Consider the following 24,676-nt stretch of genomic DNA (forward strand, 5'->3'; position numbering starts at 1 on the left):
CAACAAATTCTCAATTAAAATTCATTTAAAATAATACCCTCCACTGATGTTACTGTAACCCCCTGAAAAACTCGGGAGGAGCGTTAACAAAAGGTTCAAACTACTGTGCAAAATTTCTTCACGAAAAGTGTTTAAAGGCTGGTGCAAAATGGGAAGCAAACTCGAAACAATTTTGGCTTCTTGGAAACAAAGACCGCCGTGGGGCGCGGCTTCATCTCTTCCGGCGGCAGGTGCGCTTGTGCTCGGCGTGCCAGTGCTCCTGCTGGCACTTGATGGAGCAGTAGGACGTGTTCCAGCAGCAGTGGTACATGGCCTCCTCCTCGCAGTTGTAGCACTGTGGGCGAAGCAAGGCGCCATGGTTAGGACGGGCGGCCTGGCCCCGGCCCGGCTCCCCACCACGCCCACCCCGCAGCCCACCCCTCCCGAGGGCCCTGGAAGCTCCGGCCAGGGCTCCACACCGCCCGGGAAGGGGCTGCCGCTCTCCGGATTCTTCCCGGCGGTCTCTCCCAGCGCCACCCACCGAGCTGGCTATCAGCAAGGGCACAGCGGCCAGATCCCGCCTCGGAAGGCCTTCTAGTGTGTCTGGATTGTGTATTCTGCGCTTTCTAATGTTTTGAGACTCTTGCGATTGTGTGGTGTGGAGAGCTGTAGTTTCAGTCTCAAGTCGGGGCTAGAAAGTTGCAGAGCGTTTCATTTTGGAAACGGCCCGGGTGAGTCGGATGGTCTGGGATTAGAATTCGGGGCCTGTGCCAGCGACTGTCCTGAGGCTGCGGCCTCAGCTTGAGCGACTTCTGGCTTAGTTTCCTCGTCTTTAAGAGGTCCTTTACACAGCACTCTCCGCTCATTCCGTCTCTGAGTGGACGTCTAGTGCGGTACTTGCTGCGCGCTCCTTAGGTCTCTAGCGCGCCCCCTGCTCTGGACGCTCCCGGCCAGTCTCCTTCCGTTTCTCCCCGAGTCTCCACACCCGTCCTGGTAGCAACCGATGGACGCATGTGCATTCTGTGCTAGAACCCTGTTCCTTCTCTGATGGGAAAGAATCTGATGAGCAGACACGCTTGAGATGTGGAATCCCAGCCTAGGAAGACAGCTCCAGCTACCTGATTTTTATTTATATTTGCGGTACTGGGAATGGAGCCCAGGGATATTCTACCTCTGAGCTACACCCCCAGCCCTATTTTTTATTCTGTATTTTGAAACAGGGTCTCACTGAATTGCAAAGAGCCTCACTAAGTAGCTGAGGCTGTCGGAGAACTGCGATCCTCCTGTCTCAGCCTCCCGAATGCTGGCATTACAAGCATGCGCCACATTGCCTGGCTCTACCTGGGTTTTTTAATCACTCTGGTTAATATTGTAAGCCTCAAATGGCTCAAAATATATATATATATATATATATATATATATATATATATACTAGCCATTTCATGAATGATAAAGTGTTATAAAAATCAGTATTATGCTGGGTGTAGTAGCTCACGCTTGTAATATCAGTATTTGGGAGGCTGAGACAGGTGGATCACCAGTTCATGGCCAGGCTCAGTTACTTAAGCCCTCCACAACTTAGAGACCCTGTTTTAAAATAAAGAATAAAAAATAGAGCTTGGGGTGTAGCTCAATGGTAGAACGTCCCAGGACTTAATCCTCAGCACCAAAAGAAAAAAAAAGAAAAAAAGAAAAAAGCAGTATTATAATTCTTCACGCAGGGCTTCCGGGAAGATGGCGACCGAGAAAAGCAGGGCTTAAGAGCCCCGCTAACAACAAATCTCCATTACCACAAAATCAGCGCCTTTCATAGCCAGAAAACACCATCACCAGTGAAACAAAAAATCACCAGGCTCCAGAGAGAAAGCGGACTGAGAACAGAGCCACAGAGAAGATCCACCGGCCTCGCGCCCGAGGACGTGGCAGACGCGGCAGCAGCGCCATACTGCCGGAGGCACCGGCGAATTTACAGGACGGCTACAGCAAGCCGAGGTGAGCCACTGCGGAACAGCTAGGCGAGATTTCTCCACGCAGAGAGCATCTAAAGCTCCCAGTGGCCGAGCTCAGCACACGCTGCAGGGATTCAGAGTAGAAATCAAAATCAAGAAGAAAAACGCCAGCCCCATAGCCGAGGGCGTAGCCGCGGCGCCATATTGCCACCAGCGGCAGCAGCAGCGAATTCAGCGAGGCCATTACAGCTACATCTGCGTACTCAAGAACAGTGAGTCAAATTGCGGGCCACAGAGGAGAAATCCCAATACTAGACTCACTGGGACTTGACCCAGTGGGAGAGGGGCGGTGGCAGAGATATCACACCATAGGAGAACGTGCAACCTGGCACCCCCCACAGTCTAAAGCAGCCTCGATCGACTCTCTGGGTTGGAGACTCTGTGATAAAACCCAGTAAAGGAGTAGTGGGGTCCGAGATACTACTGACTCGAGATCCAGAACACCTTAAGGGAAGTCATAGTGACCCAAGGGAAGAACCCAGAGAAGGCACAAACATCGGAAATCATGGGAAAGAGGAATAATACTGGAGCAATTAATGCCCACAACCCCACAACATCAGAACCCGATAAAACAGAAAATCAGAGATTTCTAGAAGATCAAATCAGGAAAATAACTGTAGAAATAATAGAGGTGCTTCGAAAAGAACTCAGAGAGAGCCAAAAAGAGATAAAGGATGCAATTAATGAAGTAAAGGCCTCAATTCAAAGCACAAACAACCGATTAGAACACATGGAGAACAGAATCTCGCTCTTAGAAGATGAGCAATCCAAAAATGAACTCATAGTTTCTAATCTAGAAAAAAATATCCAACAGCAGGAATCTGATATTGAAGAAATATGGGCCCATTTTAAGAGAGCTAACCTAAGAATAATTGGAATAGAGGAGGGAAAAGAAAGTGAAACCAAAGGGATCAACAATCTCTTCAAAGAAATAATAGCAGAAAATTTTCCAAACATAGAGCAAGAGGTTGATACAAAGGTCCAGGAAACTTATAGAACTCCCTTTAGACAGGATCGGAGAAGAGGATCCCCACGCCACATAATTGTCAAAATGACCAATGTGGAAGCCAAGCAGAGAATCTTAAAGGCAACAAAAACAAAGGGCCAAGTGACATTCAGAGGCAAACCAATTAGAATCACTCCAGACTTCCCAAACCAAGTCATGAGAGCCAGAAGGGCTTGGAGTAACATATTCCAAACTCTGAAAGAAAACAACTTCCAGCCAAAAATTTCCTACCCAGCAAAACTTTCTATCAAATTAGATGGAAAAATAAGAAGCTTCCATGACAAACAGAAACTGAAGGAATTTATGTCTTCAAAACCAGCGCTAGAGAAAATACTCAAAGAGATTAACTACAAAGAAGAAATAGGTAACACACACCAGAACCAGAGAAACAAGAGTTTCCATCCAACAGACAATTAAGATTGGTTATCTGTGGAGATTCATTATTTATGTTAGTCTTTTACCTTTCTCTAAATGGTATTGTTTGCCTTTATTGTTGTTAATTTTTAGGATGTCTAGTTGGAATATTAATATACCTTCAGATATAGCAATTGGAAATATTTTATCCCATTCTATTAGTAACTGTTAACTCTGTTTACATTGTCTTTGGATATACAATTTTTTTTTTTTTTTTAGGGAGTCTGTATACTCCTCTGTTGCCTGTGCCATTGAAATCATAACCAAGAAATCACTGCCAATTTCAATGCTGTGAGGTTTTATGACCCAGATTTTCTCCTAAAAGTTTATAGTCTTAAGATTTATATTTAGGTCTATTATCTATTTTGAGTTAATATTTGTATATGGGATTAGGTAAGGGTCCAATTTTATTCTTTTCCATGTAATTATTATTTTTTAACAATATTTAGTTAAAAGATTTATATTTCCACCACCAAATGTTCGTGGAAACCTTGTCAAAAATAACTTGACAATATAGGGAAGAATTTAGCTCTAGGCTTTTATTTAACTCCAATGGTTTATATATCTGCCTTTAGAATAGTACTACACTGTTTCAATTATTGTAGCTTTATATGGTTTGAAATTAGAAAATATATATCTTCTAGCTTTGTTCTTTTTCAAGATCGTTTTGGGTACCGAGACTCCATATTACATATTAGGATAGATTTTTTTTCTGAAAAATAAATACATAAATATATGATAGTTTCACCCAAAAAATAGAAAAAAATATTCTCTGGTAAGAAAGCAAAAAGAAATATTGAAATGTTATCTTTAAGTCATCAAAAGCTTGGTATTAGACAAATGAAACTGTTATGTGAGATTATCATTTTTAATTTTAGATAAATTGCCATAAAACTAGATGTCAACTGCTAAGCCAAGCATGGGAGGGAGGGATAGGGAGGGAATGGGGTGGGGATTGGGTGGGGGCTGACTGGGAAAAGTGTGCATGTATGTCTACAAAAGTATGTATCCTACTATGATGTATGAATACAGTGCACCAATAAAAAAAAAAAACCGAAAAAAAAAAAAATCACGCAGCCCGCTCCCCAGCTCTGCGCCCCCTGTCAGCCTTTAGGGCTTTCTTCTCACACAGCAGTGTTTGCTGTGGTGCGGTCTCGCGCTCCATGGAGGTAGACTGACTGCAGGCGTGGTCTCGTGGCCACGCTTCTATTACCCTCCACACCTTGACGCCCCATCTGTGAGTTAATTCACTGTTGACTGTTTCCTGCCACACTCTATATTCTCTCTTCCTTCTTGCCAAATCCTATCACATTTTCTAATGCTTTTTTTGTGTGTGTATGGTTTTGGGGATTTAACCCAGGGTGTATCCTACCTCTGAGCTACACCCCCAGCCTTATGTTTAATTTTGAAATAGGGTCTCAGTTGCGGAGGACCTCACCAAGTTGCTGCAGCTGGCCTTGAACCTGCGCTCCTCCCATCTCGCACTCCCCAGTACTGGAATTACAGGCATGTGCCCGGGCCCAGCTTAACTGATTTCTTTAATGAAAAGCTTACTCTATATGTACTTAAGGAATCTTCCCATAACGTAGGCTGGTAAAATGAAGAATTACAAATGGCATAAAACACTATCCAGAAGGCAACTGAAAGAGCAGCCCCATTAGGGCTGGAGGGAGACCATGCCCGCAGTGCACCGAGCGCCCTGGGGCCGTCCAAGAGCCTCGCGGGCTCCGGCGTGCTCAGGAGCGTCGACCCCAGGGCAAGGACTAGACTCGCAAGCGACACTTCTAGCGTGTCTAAGGAAGTGCAGTTAGAGACCACTGCGATGGTATCCACAGAAAGCAAACGAGGTCTCACAAACTCTATACATGGTAGGTAGGGGCTGGGAAGTCCGCCGATACGATACTTACATCGGCCACTTCGTAACTGGATATTACACACAAGGCACCAGCTACGGGGCCACTTTTTCCAAATACAATAAAGCGTGCTTACTATGCTATGGGCAAACGCACTGTAGTCAGTTTCATAAAATAATCCTGAGTAGCACTCTCAGGGTCTTGGTTGGGATCTGCCGGCGAGAGACTGTAGGCCTTTTACTAGGGCCGGCCAGCCTCGCCGACCTACCTCGGGACTCCTGACCACACGCGCCACAGACGCTTCTGCATCGCTGTCATGCGCGGTGCGGTTTCGGGAAGAACGCGGAAAGAACGCCACTTACCCACTGCTTCTTCTTGGTCTGCGAGATCAGCTGTTTGTGCTGCGTGGCCAGCTTCTTGATTTCCTCTACGAACTCTTCTTTGCACTTCTCCTTGACCTGCTTACACTTCCTGTCCATCTCGCCCTGCATGTTGGCTACGGCTTTATTTACAGCTTGGCGTTTCTCTTCTTCCATTTCAGAACGCAGCTGAAACGAAAACGGAGTCAGCCCCCGGCGCTGCCTGCCCACCTGCTCTCAAGAGCTCCTACAGTCACGAGGAGGGGAGACGCGGAGGCCTCACCTTCTCCAGCGCCTCGCGGACCACCCGCTCCGTCTCGCGCTTGTGGTCCGACTTCATGCGGTCCTTGAAGTCGTTGAAGATTTTGGTGTACTTGTCGTGGCACATGCTCTGGCAGACGCCGTCGCTGGCGGTCTGGGTGCTCCGATGCAGCATCCTGGGGGAAGAGGCACTTAACTTCTTGGTCTGCGTCGACACCGACACCTTCTCCACGGGCTGCGGCGTCGTGGGGATCTCCTGGCTGGAGCTCACTGCTTCTGTCTCGGGCTCCGGTTCCTAGAGGTAAGGACGGTGTTGAGAAGCACAAGGCGCTGTAACTCCCTAGCTCAAGAACAAGTCGTCTGAGTTCTAAAACCGCAGCGAGAAATGTAAACTGCTATTAAGATGTGTAATTAAGACGGTATCTCATTGAAGATATGTACCACAATTAAAGCAAAGGCCTCCCCAACCAACGGATGAATGAATGAATAGGCAGCGAAGAGCTACGATAATTCTTTAAACTTCACTCATTAAATTATACATTAATATTATGGGGTTTCCTTTCTAAATTTTGTGACAAAGACTGAAATCCTCATCAACTTATTACCCACTTCTTACTGAATATGGGGTTAGAATGTACTCAGATTTACCCAGTTTTAAAACAGTTTATATAATTTTCAAAGCTGAGCGTAACCAGTTTCCTCCGGTTTCTGAATGCTGGCCTAACTGATTTATTGGGAAAGAGCTTTTTCCTTAGTAACGCTCCGACGGTATTTCCAGTTAGCAGCCACACGTCCTTCCACTGAGCCAGGCCGTGCCTGGAGGCTGTGCGCGCGAGGCGGCTGCAGGACAGGAGACGCTCGGGCCGGCTGGGAACGCGGTGTGGCCTGGGTGCCGGCCCAGGGCGCTGCCCGCTGCCCGCACAGGTCTCCTCGCGTGGCCGCCGCCTGGACACCGAGGCGGGGACTTACCTCCTTCTTGGGCTCCACGCTTTGATTACGCCGGCCTTTCTTGGCTCTGGGCTCTTGAGTGACCTTCAGCTGTGGGCATTATAAAACAATACCAGGTTATTCCACACGTGAGGCGACGCTGCCCTGGCACAAACACTTCCTGTGGCCTGCAGGTGAGGAGCACGTCCGTTTCCTCCTCTGCATGGGCGGACACTTATGTCTTCACGTTTACTCATGTCATTTTGGTTTACTTAGACAAATGTTTGTGTGAAAGGAAAAATGCTAACATCTGTTTATTTCAGGGACTGAACGCGCCTTTCCTTACCTAGACGCAACTCACCTGCTCGTTGCTGGTAGAGGAGATACTGGACTCTGCCTCCTCCTCACCTCGGTCCTCGTTCTTAGACTTCCAGAATCTTCCTTCACGCAGGAAACGCTGGTGCAGCTCCAGCTCGTCGCAGGCCTTCTTCCACCCCATGCTGCGCTTCACGTGCAGCCGGTGAACGTTGACCGTGATGTCCTGAATGTTCTCCGAGGGGATCCACGCCCTATGAGAAGCAGCGGAAGGTGGGCTCTGCCCGGCCCCACGGGCAAGGGGCTGCCGCAGCGCCTCCTGCAGCTGGTGGGCTCTTCCCAGCAAGGAAGGTGAGACCTGATTTTCATACCCCAAGTTCTCAAAACTGGAGTGACTCATACAATCCTTTTAGTCAGTTCATAGTTCACATCTATTTCTTCAGATGTCCTTTAAAAAACGTTAGTTCTTATCCTGAATACTGTAAACTAGTAGGACTCATCTGACTTTTCAGACTAGCACCAAACATTTGAAAATGCCCAGAAATTTTTAAAAGATACACTACTATGTATACTTATAAAATGAGGGTCTAGCCAGGTGTGGTGGCACACATTTGTAATCCCAGCACTTGGGAGGCGGAGACAGGAGGATCGCGCAGGTTCAAAGCCAGCCTCGCTGGATTAAGAGACCCTGTTTCCAAATAAATATATAAAATAGGCCTGGGAGTGTACTCAGAGGTAGAAGGGTTTCCAGGAACCCCAGAACCACCACCAAAAAAAAAAAAAAAAAAAAAGGTCTAAACATATTACCTGGGTTATATTAAAGTCATGCCCTTTTGTAATCAGGAAACCAGATCAAGTATGTATGAAGAGTTATTTATCAACAACATACTGAGTTATGAACACAATTTTAAATACTTTTGAATTCTATGTACTATAAATCTCAAACTAGAGAATGAAAACCTGTTTTTGGTTCTTGTAGGAAGAGTGCTCAAAAGTCTGGGAAACATTTCCTGGGCATTAACCTCTTGCCTGGATTTCAGTTACTGTCCCCTCAGCATCAACAGGGAGGCTCTGCCAGGCGCACAGTGAGCGGGCCCATGGCCTGGAATCTGCTGCCGCGGGTGCCGGCCAGAGCAGACGCTGCCCACGGAGGTGAGGGGGCCACTCGGAGGCTGAATCCAGCAAGGTCTCAATCCTCCCGATTCCGAGGCATAGCCTACATTGTCTCTACCTTTTAGGGGCTTGTGATATAGCCAGAACTGAGAAATGGTACAGCGCGGGCAGAGGCATTCGAGGGTGCTGTGGAGAGGCGGCTCTTTGTGGGAGGCAGAGCATGTCATGTTTGCTCCATTTCACAGGGGGAGGGAAGCTTAGCAAAGTGGAGGGGTGAGGATCCCAGAGGAAGCCCTGCAGGTACACCCCAAAAACGTGTGCCAGAGCACAAGTTAGGACGTGGCCCCGAACACAGATTTATTCCTTCCAACTTTCTGTTAAAATTTCTAAGTGTAAAGGACATCGGTTTCCATTCAGGCCTCTACTCCACAAGGCCTCTACTTGTGGAGTTCCAGAAATGTGTGGCCACTGGAAGGAATCGCTTAAGAGAATCACAGTCCCATGTACCTTGGTCATAAATATTTCTAACTGGTCTGTATGAGGTAAGCTGTGTGCTTTACATTTTAAAGCACATTAAAACATTTAAAAAGTTATACTATTGAAACTATTCCAAATGTGAACTTCTAGATTGTTAGAAATACTTATATCAATACTGGTACAACTCCTGTGTTAAAAACCTTAAGATAATGCACCAATAAAAATGTAAACCTCGATAAGGTATACCACACTTTGAAAACCTCCAAACGTTAATGCTGAGTGCAGTTAAGCTGTGGGAGAATTCCGTCTGTAGATATTGAATTAGGATTAAATCTATCCTTCAACAGCTGCTGTTTGAGCTCCTATGCTGTACTAAACGATAATTGTTTGTGCTCACTTTCTAACACTAGGGTGCTTCTGCGAGAACTATCACAGTAGTGTTGGCTACCTGGAAAGGACTTTTAACCCGGGTGAGTGTTTCCTCCCATTAATTAAACTCTGCTGAACATAATAAAATCAACCCACTTCTATTATGCCTCAGGACAGTTCATAATATATTTGTTCTTTTAAACCAACCCCATAACTGCTGATAAGCAGACTTCAGTTTTATCAAGTGTCATGGGCACGCACTCTGACCTATTAAACCTAACGTCCTACATCCCCCTTAATACCTGACGCCCCGCTTCACTGTGTGTAGCGAGAAGGTCCAGGGTCCTGCTCAGACCTTAAGTTATTTTCCCTCTGGCAGGCAAAACCTTTCAAAGCCCACTAAGGCAGCTCTCCTGAGTGCAGGGACTGCCAACTTTTACCCTGGAGATTTACAACATGCTCAGCGTCTAGAAAGAACAGCTAGTTCTGACTGAAGAGCCGTCAAGACTAGTCTAAAACCACTGATTTGCTGAAAATTGCTTTCTTCCTTCTTAATGTAATACGCAGACAACCAAAGCTTCCAACTAAGGCCTCTTTAAGAGCCATATGCTGCTGTACTGTTTAGGCAATTAAAAATTCATGATTACAATTTTAAAATGCTTTCAATAAATTATATTCCGATGAAAGGATTTTTTATGTATGCCCTAACCACTTACTTCCATAGTTTATTGGTCATATCCTATCCAGGAAAAGCAAAGAAAATGACTCATAATATTACAGATCCTTCAGGGTAAAGTCCTTAGCGTCCCAACTGTCCAAAATTGTTTAGGTAAAATGACAGTATTTTAGACTTTTTAAATGGCTATAATCAATCATATTAAGATCTTCATTTGTAATGAACTATTATATTTATATAGTCCTGTAATTCAATATTCTTTTTATGTGGTACTTAACATGCAAAATAATTTGTGATAAAATGGTGTCTACTTTGCAAGTACAAATATTCATGTATGAGTGTATAGATTTTTTAACATTGCCAAATTTATCTCCCTAGCAAGAAACTTCAGTGACATGTTCTAACCTCAAATAACTAGTCTTTTTTTTTAACAGGGCCTTGAAGGTAGTTGCCTCTAACTGTGCGATCTTCGCTGTGTGATGGAATGGATGGATACGAGAACCTTCCCCACTCATCGCTAATATGCCTATAAGCATCTTATTGAATACTATCTGAAAAATATCTGGAAATAAAACTTACTGAAATCATTACGGTATTGTCAAGTTCATCTTTTCTACTGAAACAAACTTCCCCTTGTCCCTAGTGGGGAAAGCAGCCTGCCCCAGCCACAGGGCGTGCGGTGCGAGTTTGTTACCTCTGATGGTGGTGGCCAAAGAAGCGAACGTCAACTTGATTGTCCTCTTTCTGCATGACTTTGGCTGGCCAGAACCCGAAACCTTTCATTTTAGCCCAAACCAGCTCATGGTTAGGTATCTAAAAATTAAAGAGTAATATTTAAACATTTCAGGTATTAAAGCCACATACTGCTAATACTGAACCTCTTAGTCAAATATAAATCATTAATTTGAAATTTTTTTTGGAACTCCTACACAGAAGTGTTTCTACACTCATATTGCTCAAGAGTAGCAATAGAAACATGTCAGAAATCAGAATAAGGCCACCCAGGTGCCAAGGACTATCAATAATGGCAACCAGATGGCTCTGCACGTCAAAGAGCGCAGTCCTGGGCCCAGCAGCCGCAGCTGGGAATTTGTTAGACCTACTAAACCAGGCCCCTCCACTGTGTCTCCGGGGTGGTGGGCACAGGGCGGTCCCAGGAGTCCCGCTTCTTGGGCACCTGTGGGGCCAGCGGCACCGAGGCTGACACCCTCGAGCACCCAGAGGCTCAGCCTTAGCACGTTTGGATAGGCTGCACAGCTCAGACACACCGAGCCCTGGGCCTCAACGCATGGACCGTGCAATCCACTTGATGGAGGCAGCCCACGTTTAGTCTAAGAAGCTCCTGTCAATTCCGAAGCAAATATCTTATTTCTCCCCTATTTTAGTTCATACCCATTAAAACCACACGAAAAATGCTTAGGATTATCATCTTTAGGCAAACTGTAATGCGCTTCTGTAGAGCAGCATGTCACGCGCTTAGGTAAGAGCACAGAAGTCCACGTACACAGGGGTAGCAGAACCAGTTGTCAGGACGAGCATTTGACAGGTAGAAGCAATTCTTGCAAAGCTGCAGTTCATCCAGCTGAAACAGACAAGCAGCGGTTTCAGCTACGGAGCGTCCACAGGTCATCAACTAATGTACGTTCGCAAAGATTAACAGTTTCCATGCACAGGAAGTTTGTTCCTATATAACCTTTTAAACTCCAAATTTCCAGTAAGGAATACAATATCCTCTCGTGGTCTGCTAGAACCATCTCGGGGGCCGCAGGTGGCGCGTGGAGGAGGCGGCCGAGTCGCACGGGTGACGCTGCCCCGGCTGCGCAGCGCGGTGCTGGCCTCGCCTCCACTTTCGTGATATTCCTTTTAGATCTCATTAAAACATCTTGCCTTTTTATCTTCCCCTAGTCTCTCTTCAGAAGACAGCTGCGCAAGTTGGAAGCCTGTGCCCTGCTACCGTTTTATCCTCTCTGTACACTGCCTAGCACAATGCAAATGTGATGATTTTTGAAATTAAGAAGACTTCATATCATTATCAAAAAGCAGAAATACAGTGTGTCCTTAAATATATATCCATTTGTTGTATAAACTTTTGACCTGTCTAGGAAGGAGGCTAATGTCCCTTCAACTCAAAGCAGGATTGTTATTCTGCCCGGAGCAAAACACTTACTCGCATTAAGTCACAGCTCTAAAGGGAGTTAAAGTTAACACCGTAACTAACCCTGACTCCTAGGATCGCCCTTGGAACAGTTTTGCCGGAAAAATGTTTCCCCTATTTACATTTCCTGTGTATGTCAAACATGAAAAGAAAAATACAAAGATGGCATAATGAAAATGTCGATAAAAGTGGAATCCTGAAGTACACGTGGATCAGGGCAGCAGTGCTCAGGCATGGAGTACCTCGTGACACGTGTCCTTATACAGCATCCTCGCGATGTCGGCTTGCTCACTGTCTGCTGTAATTAAAGATAAACAGAACCTATATTCGAGAGTCTAGGAACATAAGCCTATCAAGAATTATACAGTCGTTTGATGTTCAGTTTAGCAAAAGACATATCCCTTCAAATTAAAATACTTAAATAAGGTTCAGACAGCAAAATAAAATTCAATAGGCAACATAACCACTAATTTGCTAGGTACAGATTCATCTTTTACCTTTATAAAATTGGATATTAATGGAGAGAATCAGAATCAAAAGGCTTTTTAAAGGCCTCAAAGCTAAGACAAATACATATAAAATTATAAAGATAATTATATTTTCATCATACTACAGCTTTGCCTTTGGCCAGTAAACTATAAGCTATACTAATAAATTAAAATTCTAACATTACTTTTTTACAGATTATTAAGGTTTTAATTTTCTGAATGTAATGTTTTATAAGACATTTCATCATGGAATAAAGCATTAAACAAATCCCCATCTCTGCTGATGTGTTTTCTGGCTATGAAAGGTGCTGCTTTTGTGGTAATAGAGATCGACTGTTAGCTGGACTCGTAAGCCCCGCTTTTCTCTGTCACACAATGTACTTAAACACATCGAAGTCAACCACTAAGCCAAGCAAGGGAAGGAGGGACGGGGTGGGAATTGGGTAGGGGTTAAACCAGTGATGTTTTTTACCCCAATATGATGTATGAATATAATGCACCAATAAAAAATTAAAAAAAAAAATCCCATCAGCCGGGCATGGTGGCACACACTTGAAATCCCAGTACCTGAAAGGCTGAGGCAGGAGGATCACAAGTTCTCAGCCAGCCTCAGCTACTTAGGCCCTGTTTCAAATTAAGTAATAATGATAAAACTACACAAAAGAAAACCAAAGAGATCCAACCTCCGTAGAAAATCACTGTGTTGTGGAGAAGCAGCTGCGCATCGGCCTTGAACTCTTCATAGCTGCGGTATTTCCCCTCGTTCACTTTCTGTGGGGCAAAGACACGGTGCGAGTTACTAGTGAAAACCTGGCTGTGGCTCGTGTTTGCGGGCTAGAGGTGAGGGTGAGCAGCCTTCTTCCACGGCATGGGACCACTCCTGCTTCCCCTGTGCTGACAGGACAGGTGCAGAAGAAACCAGCAGCTCCAGGTGCAGCCTTTGTAGTAAACACAGATTCCTAAATTTACCGGCCTACTGCCCCCCTTTCCAGAAAAAAACTGAGCTCAGTGTCCCCCGGGTGCTTCCCCAACCCCTTTATTTTTATCCAATGCCCCCGGTCGCACCCAAGGCTGCTGCTGCGCGCCTGGATGAGCAGGGGGTCAGCGGTCTCTCTGGCTCTGGGAATCTGTGTCTAGTACGAGGTGGTGTGGCAGGTCAGATTCTCCGCAGCGGCCGCCACATCCTCTCTACTAACTTCCCAGAGTGGCTTCACGGTGTGAACAACTAACTTGCATAAGGAAAGCTGGAGCTAAGCTTGGATACTGAATGCTCCATCAGCGTGGCCGATGAGACCTAACTGCATACCTACCGCTCTTTCTAATGCCTGAAGACGGAGAAACAGAGCTGACAGCCCTCAGCGCTCACCAGTCACCCAGCTAAGTGGGCGAGTCTGAGCTGGGACTAGGCGCTTTCTTATGGTCTCAGGTGTTCCTCTACGTACCACGGCAAGGCAAGGGTCTCTCCTACATTAGACATGTGTGACAGGATTTCCTCCAATGGGCTGTCTGTAGCATTGCCCTTGGCTGCCAAAGAGAAGGATTACAGAGGACATTTGAAGGTTTTTTCCTTTGGGAAAAAGGGGCCAAGCTTTTGGAAGCAGGATACAGCACCTTACCTAGCCGTAGCTAAGAGGCATTTCCTTTTTCTGATGAAAGATGGAGATTGGCATGTAAATGGTTTGAGATGCCAAGGGCTCTAAAGAATCCTCAAGAACCGGGCGCCCCTGCCCACCCGACTGCCTATGACGTCACTGGGTACCAGGAAGGCCGCCCTGATGCTCCTGGGGTTCCCGCTGGTGGGGCCATCTGCTGTCCTGTGGGTTACTGGCAAGGGCTGGTGTCAGTTCCACCCTAACACCTGGTTCCTGGCTGTATTGGACGAGGTGAGCTTGGGCTTTGGTGTCACCCAGGAACGCGCCCAGGTGACCGACTAGAGCCCAGGCTGAGCACGTGTCCCAAAGCTGTCCTGAAGCGCCTCGCTCTGAGTATTGCTTTTATTTGTGGCTCATATTTTGGTCTTGATTGTAAAGCGATAAAATCATAAAAACTTTTCTCTGCATTGGCTTTCCTTACAGCACCTTTGCTCCTAGTCAGCATTTGCTAAGCACAAAGCAAGATACCACCAACCCAGCTAGTGTTAACCTGGTCTAAATGGACCAGACGGGGCCAGTCTGGGAACCCTTCCCTGGGAATTCTGGCGGTAGCACAGGGTCTTGGCAGAGTTCAACGGAAGGGAGGCTTGCTGAGCAAAGACGATGGGAAGGTATCTTTGTTCCCATCTACATTTTGGGAGAAAGGGTGGGTCAGAGGCTATGATATCTGGAAGGTAAATTTTAACTTTCTTGGAGGTGACAACTTCCATTTGTCCTAATCTTATATTGATATAATAGAGCCATAGTCTTTCTTAGCTACTAAGGGAACTGGGAAATTTGTTAAATTATTCCTATAATCTCCCTATTGGCTATTATGGCCAACCAGAAGATATTAAATTTCTCAGATGACCCAGGAAGTACAAAATTAGTAATTCAACAATTCTGACTATAAACGTGCTCTCTCTACACATTCTCTTAGATTTTGTTGTCATTTATAATTGAGTGGTAACAAAGTCATCAAGAACACTCAACTACGGTAGCCTTCCAAGTGGACACAGCCTGCCTGGGCCAGCGTGGCGATGAGTGCCTTGCACGGGAACACAGAACTGCCTGGCTGGCTTCCATTTACTTTTATCAGCAAGTATCAAGAAACCAAAGGTTGTTTAAAATCTGGCCTTTTAAAAGATGACACTTATTTTACAGTAGATTAAGTCCATGAAATTTACAAGAAATATTGCTGCACATGGAGCTAAGCCTTTTCTTGCATTGTTAAGAAAGCGGGAAAAATTTTTATTCTCAAGGAAAGAAAGGCAACCAGCATCACCCCTCACCTGCTAAGTTACTAACCCGAGAGCCAAGAACATGTACTTGCGTGGCCCTCGAGGCCTTACCTCCTGGATGGTGGGGACGTCCACCGCGGAGTGCACCAGCCGTCTGTACATAGGGTGCTTGCTGTCTTTCCCCTTCTTGTTAAGGTCTATGGCCTACAAGGTCAGGCACGTTAGTTTTAAATGTGGCTAAAGAGAGATACATAAGACATCAATTCCTAAAACAAACTATTTTAAATAGAAATCTTGGGGCTGAGTGTGTGGTGGAGTAGAGCAATTTCCTAGCATGCACCACACACATACAAAAATAAATGCATACATAAAACTCGTACAAGAAGTGCTTTAAAACTGAATAGGAAATGTTTATATCCTATATGCTATAGTGTATATTCCTTCCGATTTTGATTGAAAGAATTTATTTTGGAATATTTTAAATAGTAATAAAAATGTTATTTCTAACAAGTGAAAATTTTAAATGTGATTCTAATTTTATGCTGCCAATAAAATGCTTGTGTTACAAAAAGGCCAAAAAAATCTAATTAGCCTAGTGGGAAACTATTTACTGCAGAAAAAAAATTATGAGAGCAGTATGTTTTACATTTCTCATTGCTATCTTCGTATCTGCTACTTCTCAACAATTGATTTTGCAAGAATGAGCCGGAGCAGAAGTGTCCCTGGAGTTCGCGAGCAGCCCCCCCGCCCACGGGCCTCACCCTCTCCTTCATGCGGGACACGATGAACCTCAGGTAGGTGCCCATCTCCTGCTTGTTTGTACTCTTCTTCTTAATGCTCTGTTAAAAAAAGAAGAGGCCAAATGTAAAGTCTGACCATTCCTCTGTCCATATATATTCACATAAAAAAATCTATAAAAATGATAATGTGCAATGCTTTTATCAAAAGATACACTACTTCCAACATTTAAGAGAAATCTTTGATAACTTACATATCAGAAATAGTATTTATTACAAGTTGGGATTGAAAACTATGTTGGGCTTGTCATAATACTTTAGGAGTAAGTTTTTTCTTTTGTTATTTTAAAACTTTAATTTTCAGATAAAAATAATAGATAAAATGGGGAATCGTTTATTTTACCAAAAATGAATTGCTAAAGTCCTTTAGGGAACATTTTAAACCCGCAATATTGAATAGAGAATTTCAATCTAGCATTATTCCTTGTTAAAGGGTTATTTTAGAAATCTGTGTCACATGAATTATGCATGGTGCAGCTGCACACTCACATGCCTATTTAAAATGCTATGGATTTATTCAGGAATAACTCCTGTTTCTATTATTCTGGCCTACAAACTAATTAGGTTCTTCAACTTATCTCTAGGAAAAATCTAACTAAAAAAAAAAAGAACAGGATTCTGCCTTTTATGTCACTTGTAGTAAGCTGGGAATCCAGAAGACACCTCATTCCCATTCACTTAGTCAAGGAGGAGGCATCTGGGCAGTCTGAGGTCACATCTGGGCAGTCTGAGGCCACATCTGGGCAGTCTGAGGCCACAGGCAAGTGCGGATGGTGGAGGGACCAGACCACACGCCACGGGGCTGAGGCAGACGTCAGGCCACTGTTTTAATGAACACTAACCTTTTCAGGCCCTAACAAAGTAATTCCTACCCAAATAACTTTACTTATATATTTTAGTGTGCTAAATACAGTAGAGGAAAATACTTCTCACATAACAAGACTTTTAGCTAAGACAAATTAACTGCTTATACACGTATATTTAAATATCCAGGTAAAATCAGAATACCATCTTATTGTTTAAAAACTTAATTCTACATAATTCTGAGCTCCCTTCCACTTGGGCTGCCTGGACTTTCCAGCAACGCACAGAAATAACCAGCACTTTTCTCCTTGGTCTGCTTTCCTTCCTGTGCACACAGCTTCTAACCATGCCAATCAGAGCAGGGTTTTGGCTGTTCTGACCAACCCTGGACATGCACCAGATGCGGATGTACCTTTTTTCTAATGCTGCTGGGCACTGATCCTAGTCCTCTAGGCTGGATTTCTGGAGAGAGGACCTGTGACATTTACATGTGTTAATTTTTTACTTGCTAATTCCTCGATAGCCTTGATATGTGGTCCACACTGAGTACCACTGACGGTCATGAAATCTAAAATGCAATCAAACTTCCCAAGTCCCAGGTTTAGTCTTTGGGGAGGGGAGGTTGATGCAGCTTGAGAAAGCCTACCCCCCAGTACTGAGGGTTGAATCCAGGGGCATTCTACCTCTGAGCTACACGCCCAGTCCTACGTTTGTTTTTTATTTTGAAACAGAACCTCACTAAGTTGAACAGGGCCTCACCAAGTAGCTGAGGCTGGCTGTGAACCTGCTGATCCTCCTGTCTCAGCCTGCCAAGTATAGTGGACCACCATGCCTGGCTTCCTCTCTTTTTATAATAAAACAACAACTGAACTTAATTGAACTTCAGATGAATAACACAGCCATATTAAAGGTGGCTAAAGAAGTAATTCCAGTAGTTTACAAGCACAGTGTCTGGCCATATACACTGCTTAGAGATGCACAGAACTCGATGATAGACACCCAAGTCCAGGCAGTATGCTTGTTTCTGCAGTGGCCTGGGCTGGCATTTCCTTTGTGGCTTCATTTTGGTGGTGCTGGGAAATTGGACCCTGAATCTCACATACATCAAGGCAAATGTTCTACCACTGAGCAGAATCCCCACCTGGGTATTCTTAATCAAAAACTTTGAATTAGCAAAACAAAAATTATATATACTTATGGTACACTATGTGATGCTTTGAAATCTATAAGCATCGTAGCGAGGTTAGAGTGCATCCGCACAGGCACGCCCCTCGCCCACCTAAGATCTTCTGTGTGAGGACACTCGGCGCCGCTCAGCTTTCACAGGACTCCCAGTGGCTATCACGCACGCGCCACCGAGGCCTGGCCTCGCGCTCCACCTGCCACCCAGCCTGCCTGCGGGGGAGGGCGGCGCCGCTGCATCAGAGGGAGCACATGGGGAGCTCTCGGGGGCGTGAGGCACTGTCAGCTTCTTATCGATGCTTTTGGACAAATGTCCTTACTAGATGGACATCCTTCGACGCACTGCTTCTATGCTAAATAAGCAATTTGCTGTGCTGCCCGACACAGGGAAGAGAAGAGGTAGGAGTGTCAGGCGTGGCTAATTTCCTAGCACTTAAAAAAAATCTATATTCCGCCTTAAGAAGGGTACACTGACAGCTTTGCCGAATTTAAAAATCAATCTCATCACTAAGTTATGATTTTCTGTAAACCCAGACATAAGAGTAATCTACACCAGGCTAGGTAGAAGTCTTGTAATACTACCAGTGTGGTTACAGTTCTATGAACTGGTCACATATTATTCAGAGGAAATCTACATTCCACACTTCATGTGGTGCTGAAATGTAATTTTAATGCCCACTAAGTATTATGGCCGGCCCTCCTGTCAATTAAACAGGGCAGGGGTATCCTCCTCTCTGGAGCTTCCTGTGAAAAGCTCCAACTCAAGCGGGCCAATGGGAGAACTGGCTCCAGGCTGCCTGCGGTCATCTGAGGAGTGACCACGGGAAGCACCCGCCACAGCACAGCCCCCTCGCTGCTGTCTGGAGGCCACTCACACTCCGTGCCTGTCCAAGGGCACTTTTCTGTGTTTTCAACATGAACCTACGGAGCGCTCCACTGTTAGCCTGGACCCTCACACAATAAAGTGACACAGTGCTTCTCTATGGATAGAACTTCTGCGTTACTAGAACTTGAATTAATGCATATAGAATTAATATCATTGTAGCTGGAACATCCCAACTAGGTCATTCCTTCTTTGAAACAAACAAGCCTAATATCAAAACACTATCAGCAGTTGGGAAGGCACACTGGTCAGGTTCAGGCAGCCGGTGGTAACCATGGCCCGTGGTTACCCAGTTTTAGGTACAGGTCTACAGCCCTGCTCTCTCCAAATAAAGATCTGGCACAATTATGGCAGTTCTATGTGCTCACAAATCTTGCTCGTCTACTTAAGTATTTTTAAGTGCGTTGCTAGTTTAGTTTAACCATGTTCAGCGACATGTCTTTATTTTGGAGGAGACTATGAATGTATAGAGGTCAGGCTGCGGGCCACAAGACCCAGGTAACAGAGGATGAGGATCTGATTGGGTGTGACGTGTAAATTTGCTTTTATGGGTTACCATAGCATCTCTTTTCTTCTAAGCACAATTGAAAGGGAGATCTGAGCCCAGAAAGATGACAATGTCAGCGAAATGTGCACGGAAACACGGCTAAATGAACAGAACCCACCCCTGCCTTCTGCGCTTTAGCTGAGATAAACCACCCACAAATACTTTCAAAATATTACTTTCAGATACTACTTCTAGAAGGCCTAGTCACTTGAGATATCTAAATTGAGCAAGGGGTTCTTGAGCCAGTGACAGGTGCAACTCTCTGTTCATCTGTGATGGCCTTTTATAATCTCTGGTTCACAGTACACAGTCAATATTAGTTGAACTGATGGTAGCCATTACCAACCGGCCTCATTTCCTACTAGAAACACTGCTCCATGTAGCTGGACTCGGAAATCCGAGGATCGGGCTGAGGGTGTGGCTCGGGTAGAGCTCTTGACTAGTGTGCCCACGTGTGCCCACTGGGTTCTGTCGCTAGAAGGACAAACCAACAAGGACTCCCCCAAACGGTGAACATGCTCACACCAATGCACCCATTAGTATATTCTGAGCAGGGTAATTCCGTGCACGTCGGATCTATACGCCATCTTACTGCCAGTAATATCTGAGTATCCACTGCTGACGTCTGCTCTTTTTGGTGGAAAGGAGACTGAGCTAGGGTTTTGAATATGCTAGACGAGTGCTCTACCACTGAGCCATGTCCCCTGCCCTCCACTTCTGATTTTTTTTTTTTTTTTTTTTTGTGGTACTGTGGATGGAACCCAGGGGCATTCTACCTCTGAGCTACTTTATTATTTTGAAACAGGGTCTCACTGAGTTGCAAAGGGCCTCACTAAGTAATGAGATCCTCCTGTCTTAGCCTCCTGTAATGCTGGGATTACAAGCGTGCGCCACCACGCCTGGCTTCCACTGCTGAATTCTATTCCAACAGTTCACTGCAGAGCGAGGGCGCACACAGCAGACCCCCGAGCCTCACCTGAGACTGGAAAGAGCCGGGGAGGCTGAGCTTTACACACACACACCCAGTGGTTTGCTACAGGTGGCCGCTGGATCTTATTTGGGTAAACACTAATCTACATAGAAATTATAATGTTTTAAAAAATTAAAATCTACACCTCTTCTATAATCATAATCATAGAACACTAAAGAATCACCATGAATTTTATCTGCACATAGACTGCCCGTTACTATGGAAGTCAAGAAGCTCTGAAGTATTCTCTAGACACATCAATAACAAAGAATCACAGATAACTTATAGAGACAGGCAGGTAGATAGATGACCGATAACTGAGGCTTTAAAAGCAGAACTGTTCTAGTGGTGAGGAGTGACCAAGCCCACCTTTTCCACTGAGCGGGGCAAAGCCTGCCAGTGAGAATCCCTTTCCAGAACTATTTTATAAAGGTTAGCCTATGTTTAATCTTCCTACTCCCAGTACTGGCACACGGAGAGCCACTCTCGTCTGCAGGAGAGTGGGGCACGATGCCCCGCAGACCCGCTTCTGCGTGATGGTGGCTGCCGACCGCTCTGTGCCCCAGGGAGCTCCGATCCAGGCCCCTGGGCAAGAGCTCCCTGCACTAGGGGTCCTGACAACAGTCTGCCTTTTCTAACTTGACTCAGAAGTTATATTTAAGTTTAAAAAGGTCCTCTAAAATTTTACATTTACTAATTATTGTGCTGGAACTTGGAGGAAAATTCTAACTACTAAAATATCTGCAGGTGAGCTCTTGGGGTACAGTGGCAAGAAGACACCACCTGCAGCCACGCCCATCAGTCCATGACCCTGCAGAGTGAGGACACAGCCTGCTTCAAGACTCGCCCATCCAGGAGGACCACACAGCACCGAGGCTACCAGAGCTGCACCTCTCCCTGCGTCTACAAGGCAACCCCTTCCTTCCTAGTGGATGTCGTCCATGTGTGTAGCCCAAGGGCCCGACTCAGATGCGGTGAGCAGCTCCGAGCATCTACATGCAGTGATAAAACTCCTGAAGCATCTAATTCTGTAAGACACAAAGCCCACGGTGCTTCTATATATCCACCCACAGATACACACTCACACACACACACACACTCTCTCTCTCTCTCTCTCACACACGCACGCACGCACACGCGCGCTAAAATACGATTCGCTACTACGGAGAAAGGGGTGGGGTTAGCATGAAGAGAATTTTATTGTTCCCACTGATGCCCCTCCTCCCCTTTTCGTACTGGGAATTAAACCAGGCATTCTACCTCTGAGCCCTGTTTTTTCATTTTGAAACAGGGTCTCACTTAAGTGGCTGAAGCTGGCTGCAAAGCTCTGATTCTCTTGTCGCAGCCTCCCAAGCACTGGGATGACGAGTGTGCGCCCCACGCCCGGCTATGGTGCCCTTTTTACTGTAACTTCAAGCCCCTTTGTGGCTTGCTTGAAGGATGTAGGGTAGACAGGAAAGGGCTGCCAAGTCTTATGGAGCACAGAATGCAAACCCGCTTGCTCCGTCCCTCCTATAGAACACTGGCGTTGGCACAAAGAACAAGACAATGTATTCCTCATGGAATTCCTGTTCTTTTCTGAAAATGACTGACGCGGCCTCTTTTGTGTCGAGGCGTAGTAGCCGTAGCCGTGGCATGTGCTGGAGGAGGTGGCGTGGTCAGCGCAGCCACTGCCTTTGCGCACTCGCTTTTCCCTTTGGCTAGTGAGCAGCAAACATTAAAAAAATACCTGGTTCAGACATAATCTTACTAAAATTAATTTCTGTCTGTTAAAAAAGTATGACCCAATTGTCTTTAAAAATGATAAAACATTAGTATTTGTTATTGTTTTAAATATTTTGATTGCCTGCCATTTTGAAAAATAATTTACTTCACTTAAAAATCAGTTCTCCCAGCCAAGCGTGGTGGTGCAGGCTTGGAATCCCTGTGCTCGGGAGGCTGAGACAGGAGGACCACGCAGGTCCATAACCAGCCTCAGCTACTCAGTGGACCACCACCACTTAGTTTCAAAATCAAGAATAAAAAACAGGGCTGGGGTGTAGCTTGGAGGTAGAACGCTCCTGGGACCAGTCCCCAGCACCACCACCACAGCTCAAATCTCTTTCTGTATTTGTCTGCATCTTTAAAATAAAGGTACTTACTTTGGGGGAAAGAACATTAATCAATTTCCCATTAACAAAGAAAAGCTGGCCAAGAAGCAAAAGGAGTTAGGGTTTCACAGTGGAAACCTAATTTATGTTTGAAATAAATTTTCACTTAACCCTTGGTCCCGTGTCATGCAGAACATTAGAGAGTATTTGCTCTGCGTCTGGAATTAGAAGCCATCGTCCTGCCTGCATACCCAGAAGCAGGAACATCTTTGTTTCAGAAGGAAACTACCTCTAGTTTCAAAAGATACTTTCTCCTTGAGTTTTTTCTTCACCTCAGCAACAAAACGTCACCATACCAAGTCCTCCCACTAGCTGGGTCTGAGCGCAGTCTCCGCCGACTGGCATTCTGTAGGACTCCAGGCTGACTGGAGGGCGAGGCTTTCGTTTTCATCTGCCTAGTGTGGAGTTTGACTCATGTGCCAAAAAACAACAGCCAAAACAAAACCATGGGATCTCACATTCAACGTAAAAGCTAATTTTAAGTGCTTTCTACAGATTTCTTTTTTTTCTCTGGAGCATTAAGTTTCCTGGAAGTTCTATCTCTAACCTAAATATTTTAAAAGAAACTGTAGACCGGGAGATGTCGATAAGGCGCGCTTCCTGTTGCGCATGGGCACCACTAGGTGGCGCACTTCACTGGGCTTCTGTAGCCACCGGAGGAGCCAAGTGGTAAGAGGGAGAACTTTTTGGATGAGACATAGAACCAAAATATTTTCAAATTATGAATCAGTTAATTGGGTATGGACTGACTGGGTGGTGTGTGCATGGATGCCTATACCATCTTGTGCTCCACTAAGATGTTTGACTATAATGACCAATAAAAAAAATTTAAAAATTAAGGATTCACAAAAAAGTAAAAAAAAAAAAAATTATAACCAAATTCTCCCACGTTAATTTCTTTTCACTATCACATTTTCTTTTACTTCTATATCTTATTAGTAGACTAAATTCATTCCATAACTTGTACATTGACAAATATTTTAAATTTGTGATCTTTAAACAGAGAAAGGTATTAGCTGGGAGATCTGGGAAGGGATGAGTGTTCTTTGAGTTTTTAAAGACATCCTGGAATACCCCATCCCTACCCATCACCTCACGTAAGTTACTCTAACTCTGCAACAAATCGATCCATTCATGTAAAAGTCATAACAAAATAAGACATAAATGAGAGACTTAGCATCTGTGAGATAACAAAGAAGACTGATATAAAATTTTTATATTTAAAAACCATTACAAAAACCTAAGGCAAACTCTTAGAAGCTTCAGTAGAACGGCGTTCCACTTCAGAGCCTCAAACGCAGAAAACCGGGAGATGCCGTGGCGCCCAACTCTCTCCCCACGTGACCTGTCCACTCTCAAAGCACAACACACACTTCAGGGCCCTACACTCTGCTTCCTAAAGACACCCCTTTATCTGGATTTAAATGGGGGTAAAGAACATGAATCTTTAACTCCCTAGGTTACAAACACAAAACCCACTTAAAAGGCAACTTGAACATAGTAAAAGAAGATGGAGGGGAAGAAGCTCGCTGTGGAACTTGGTCTCCACTGTTCACCAGGAGAGCACCACGTGTTTCGTGATAGCTTTTCCCCTAAAGTTTCCTCTGAGTCCTGGTGAGTGTCAGATCCGGGGTAAATGCAACAGGTACCAGGGCTGGAGGCCACGATCACACTAACGACAGAATGTGCTGTGCGCGCTTAGAAGCAATGCGTGTAGAGATGTTCCAAGCATGTGACTGTGGCTGGCTGAGCAGACAGATGCCAGGCAACTCCGCGGCCAACGTTTTATACCAAGCGATGCGTCTGCTGGGGTGGCAGAGGTGTTCACAACTGTACCGTCTACATGTCTGGGGAAAGAGAAATCTAGTTCTTCAGTGCACAAGCCACAATCGGGGGCTCGACAGACACACGTGGTCAGGGCCCACAGCAGACAGTGCAGAGACCACGTATACCCCCAAGGAGACACTCTTGGAGAGTGCTGCTCTGTGAAGCAGGGTGGTGCCGCCCTCGCAGGCAGTTGTGGGGCTTCTTATGACAGACTACCTTGCCCATGTATAAAAAAAGTAACTG

General features: G+C 45.2%; 1 protein-coding gene across 10 annotated transcripts in view; it reads right to left on the reverse strand.

The window, feature by feature from the left end:
- Positions 1-211: 211 nt before the first annotated feature.
- Positions 212-24,676, reverse strand: part of ZMYND11 (zinc finger MYND-type containing 11) — a gene marked incomplete at both ends in the record, with an annotated part of 58,145 nt that continues 33,680 nt past the window's right edge. For 3 of the 10 annotated variants that reach the window (XM_080717180.1, XM_080717175.1, XM_080717173.1), the window contains 11 exons: positions 212-334; positions 5,624-5,809; positions 5,904-6,176; positions 6,851-6,919; positions 7,170-7,377; positions 10,453-10,571; positions 11,263-11,340; positions 12,156-12,211; positions 13,085-13,172; positions 15,385-15,477; positions 16,035-16,112. In XM_080717180.1, the coding sequence (XP_080573306.1) occupies positions 212-334; positions 5,624-5,809; positions 5,904-6,176; positions 6,851-6,919; positions 7,170-7,377; positions 10,453-10,571; positions 11,263-11,340; positions 12,156-12,211; positions 13,085-13,172; positions 15,385-15,477; positions 16,035-16,112 (1,371 nt within the window). The remainder of the gene's footprint in view (positions 335-5,623; positions 5,810-5,903; positions 6,177-6,850; positions 6,920-7,169; positions 7,378-10,452; positions 10,572-11,262; positions 11,341-12,155; positions 12,212-13,084; positions 13,173-15,384; positions 15,478-16,034; positions 16,113-24,676) is intronic. The other 7 variants (XM_080717181.1, XM_080717176.1, XM_080717182.1 and 4 more) reach the window with 5 other exon arrangements.

This window comes from Muscardinus avellanarius, assembly GCF_963383645.1.
Source record: "Muscardinus avellanarius genome assembly, chromosome: 20".
NCBI lineage: Eukaryota > Metazoa > Chordata > Mammalia > Rodentia > Gliridae > Muscardinus > Muscardinus avellanarius.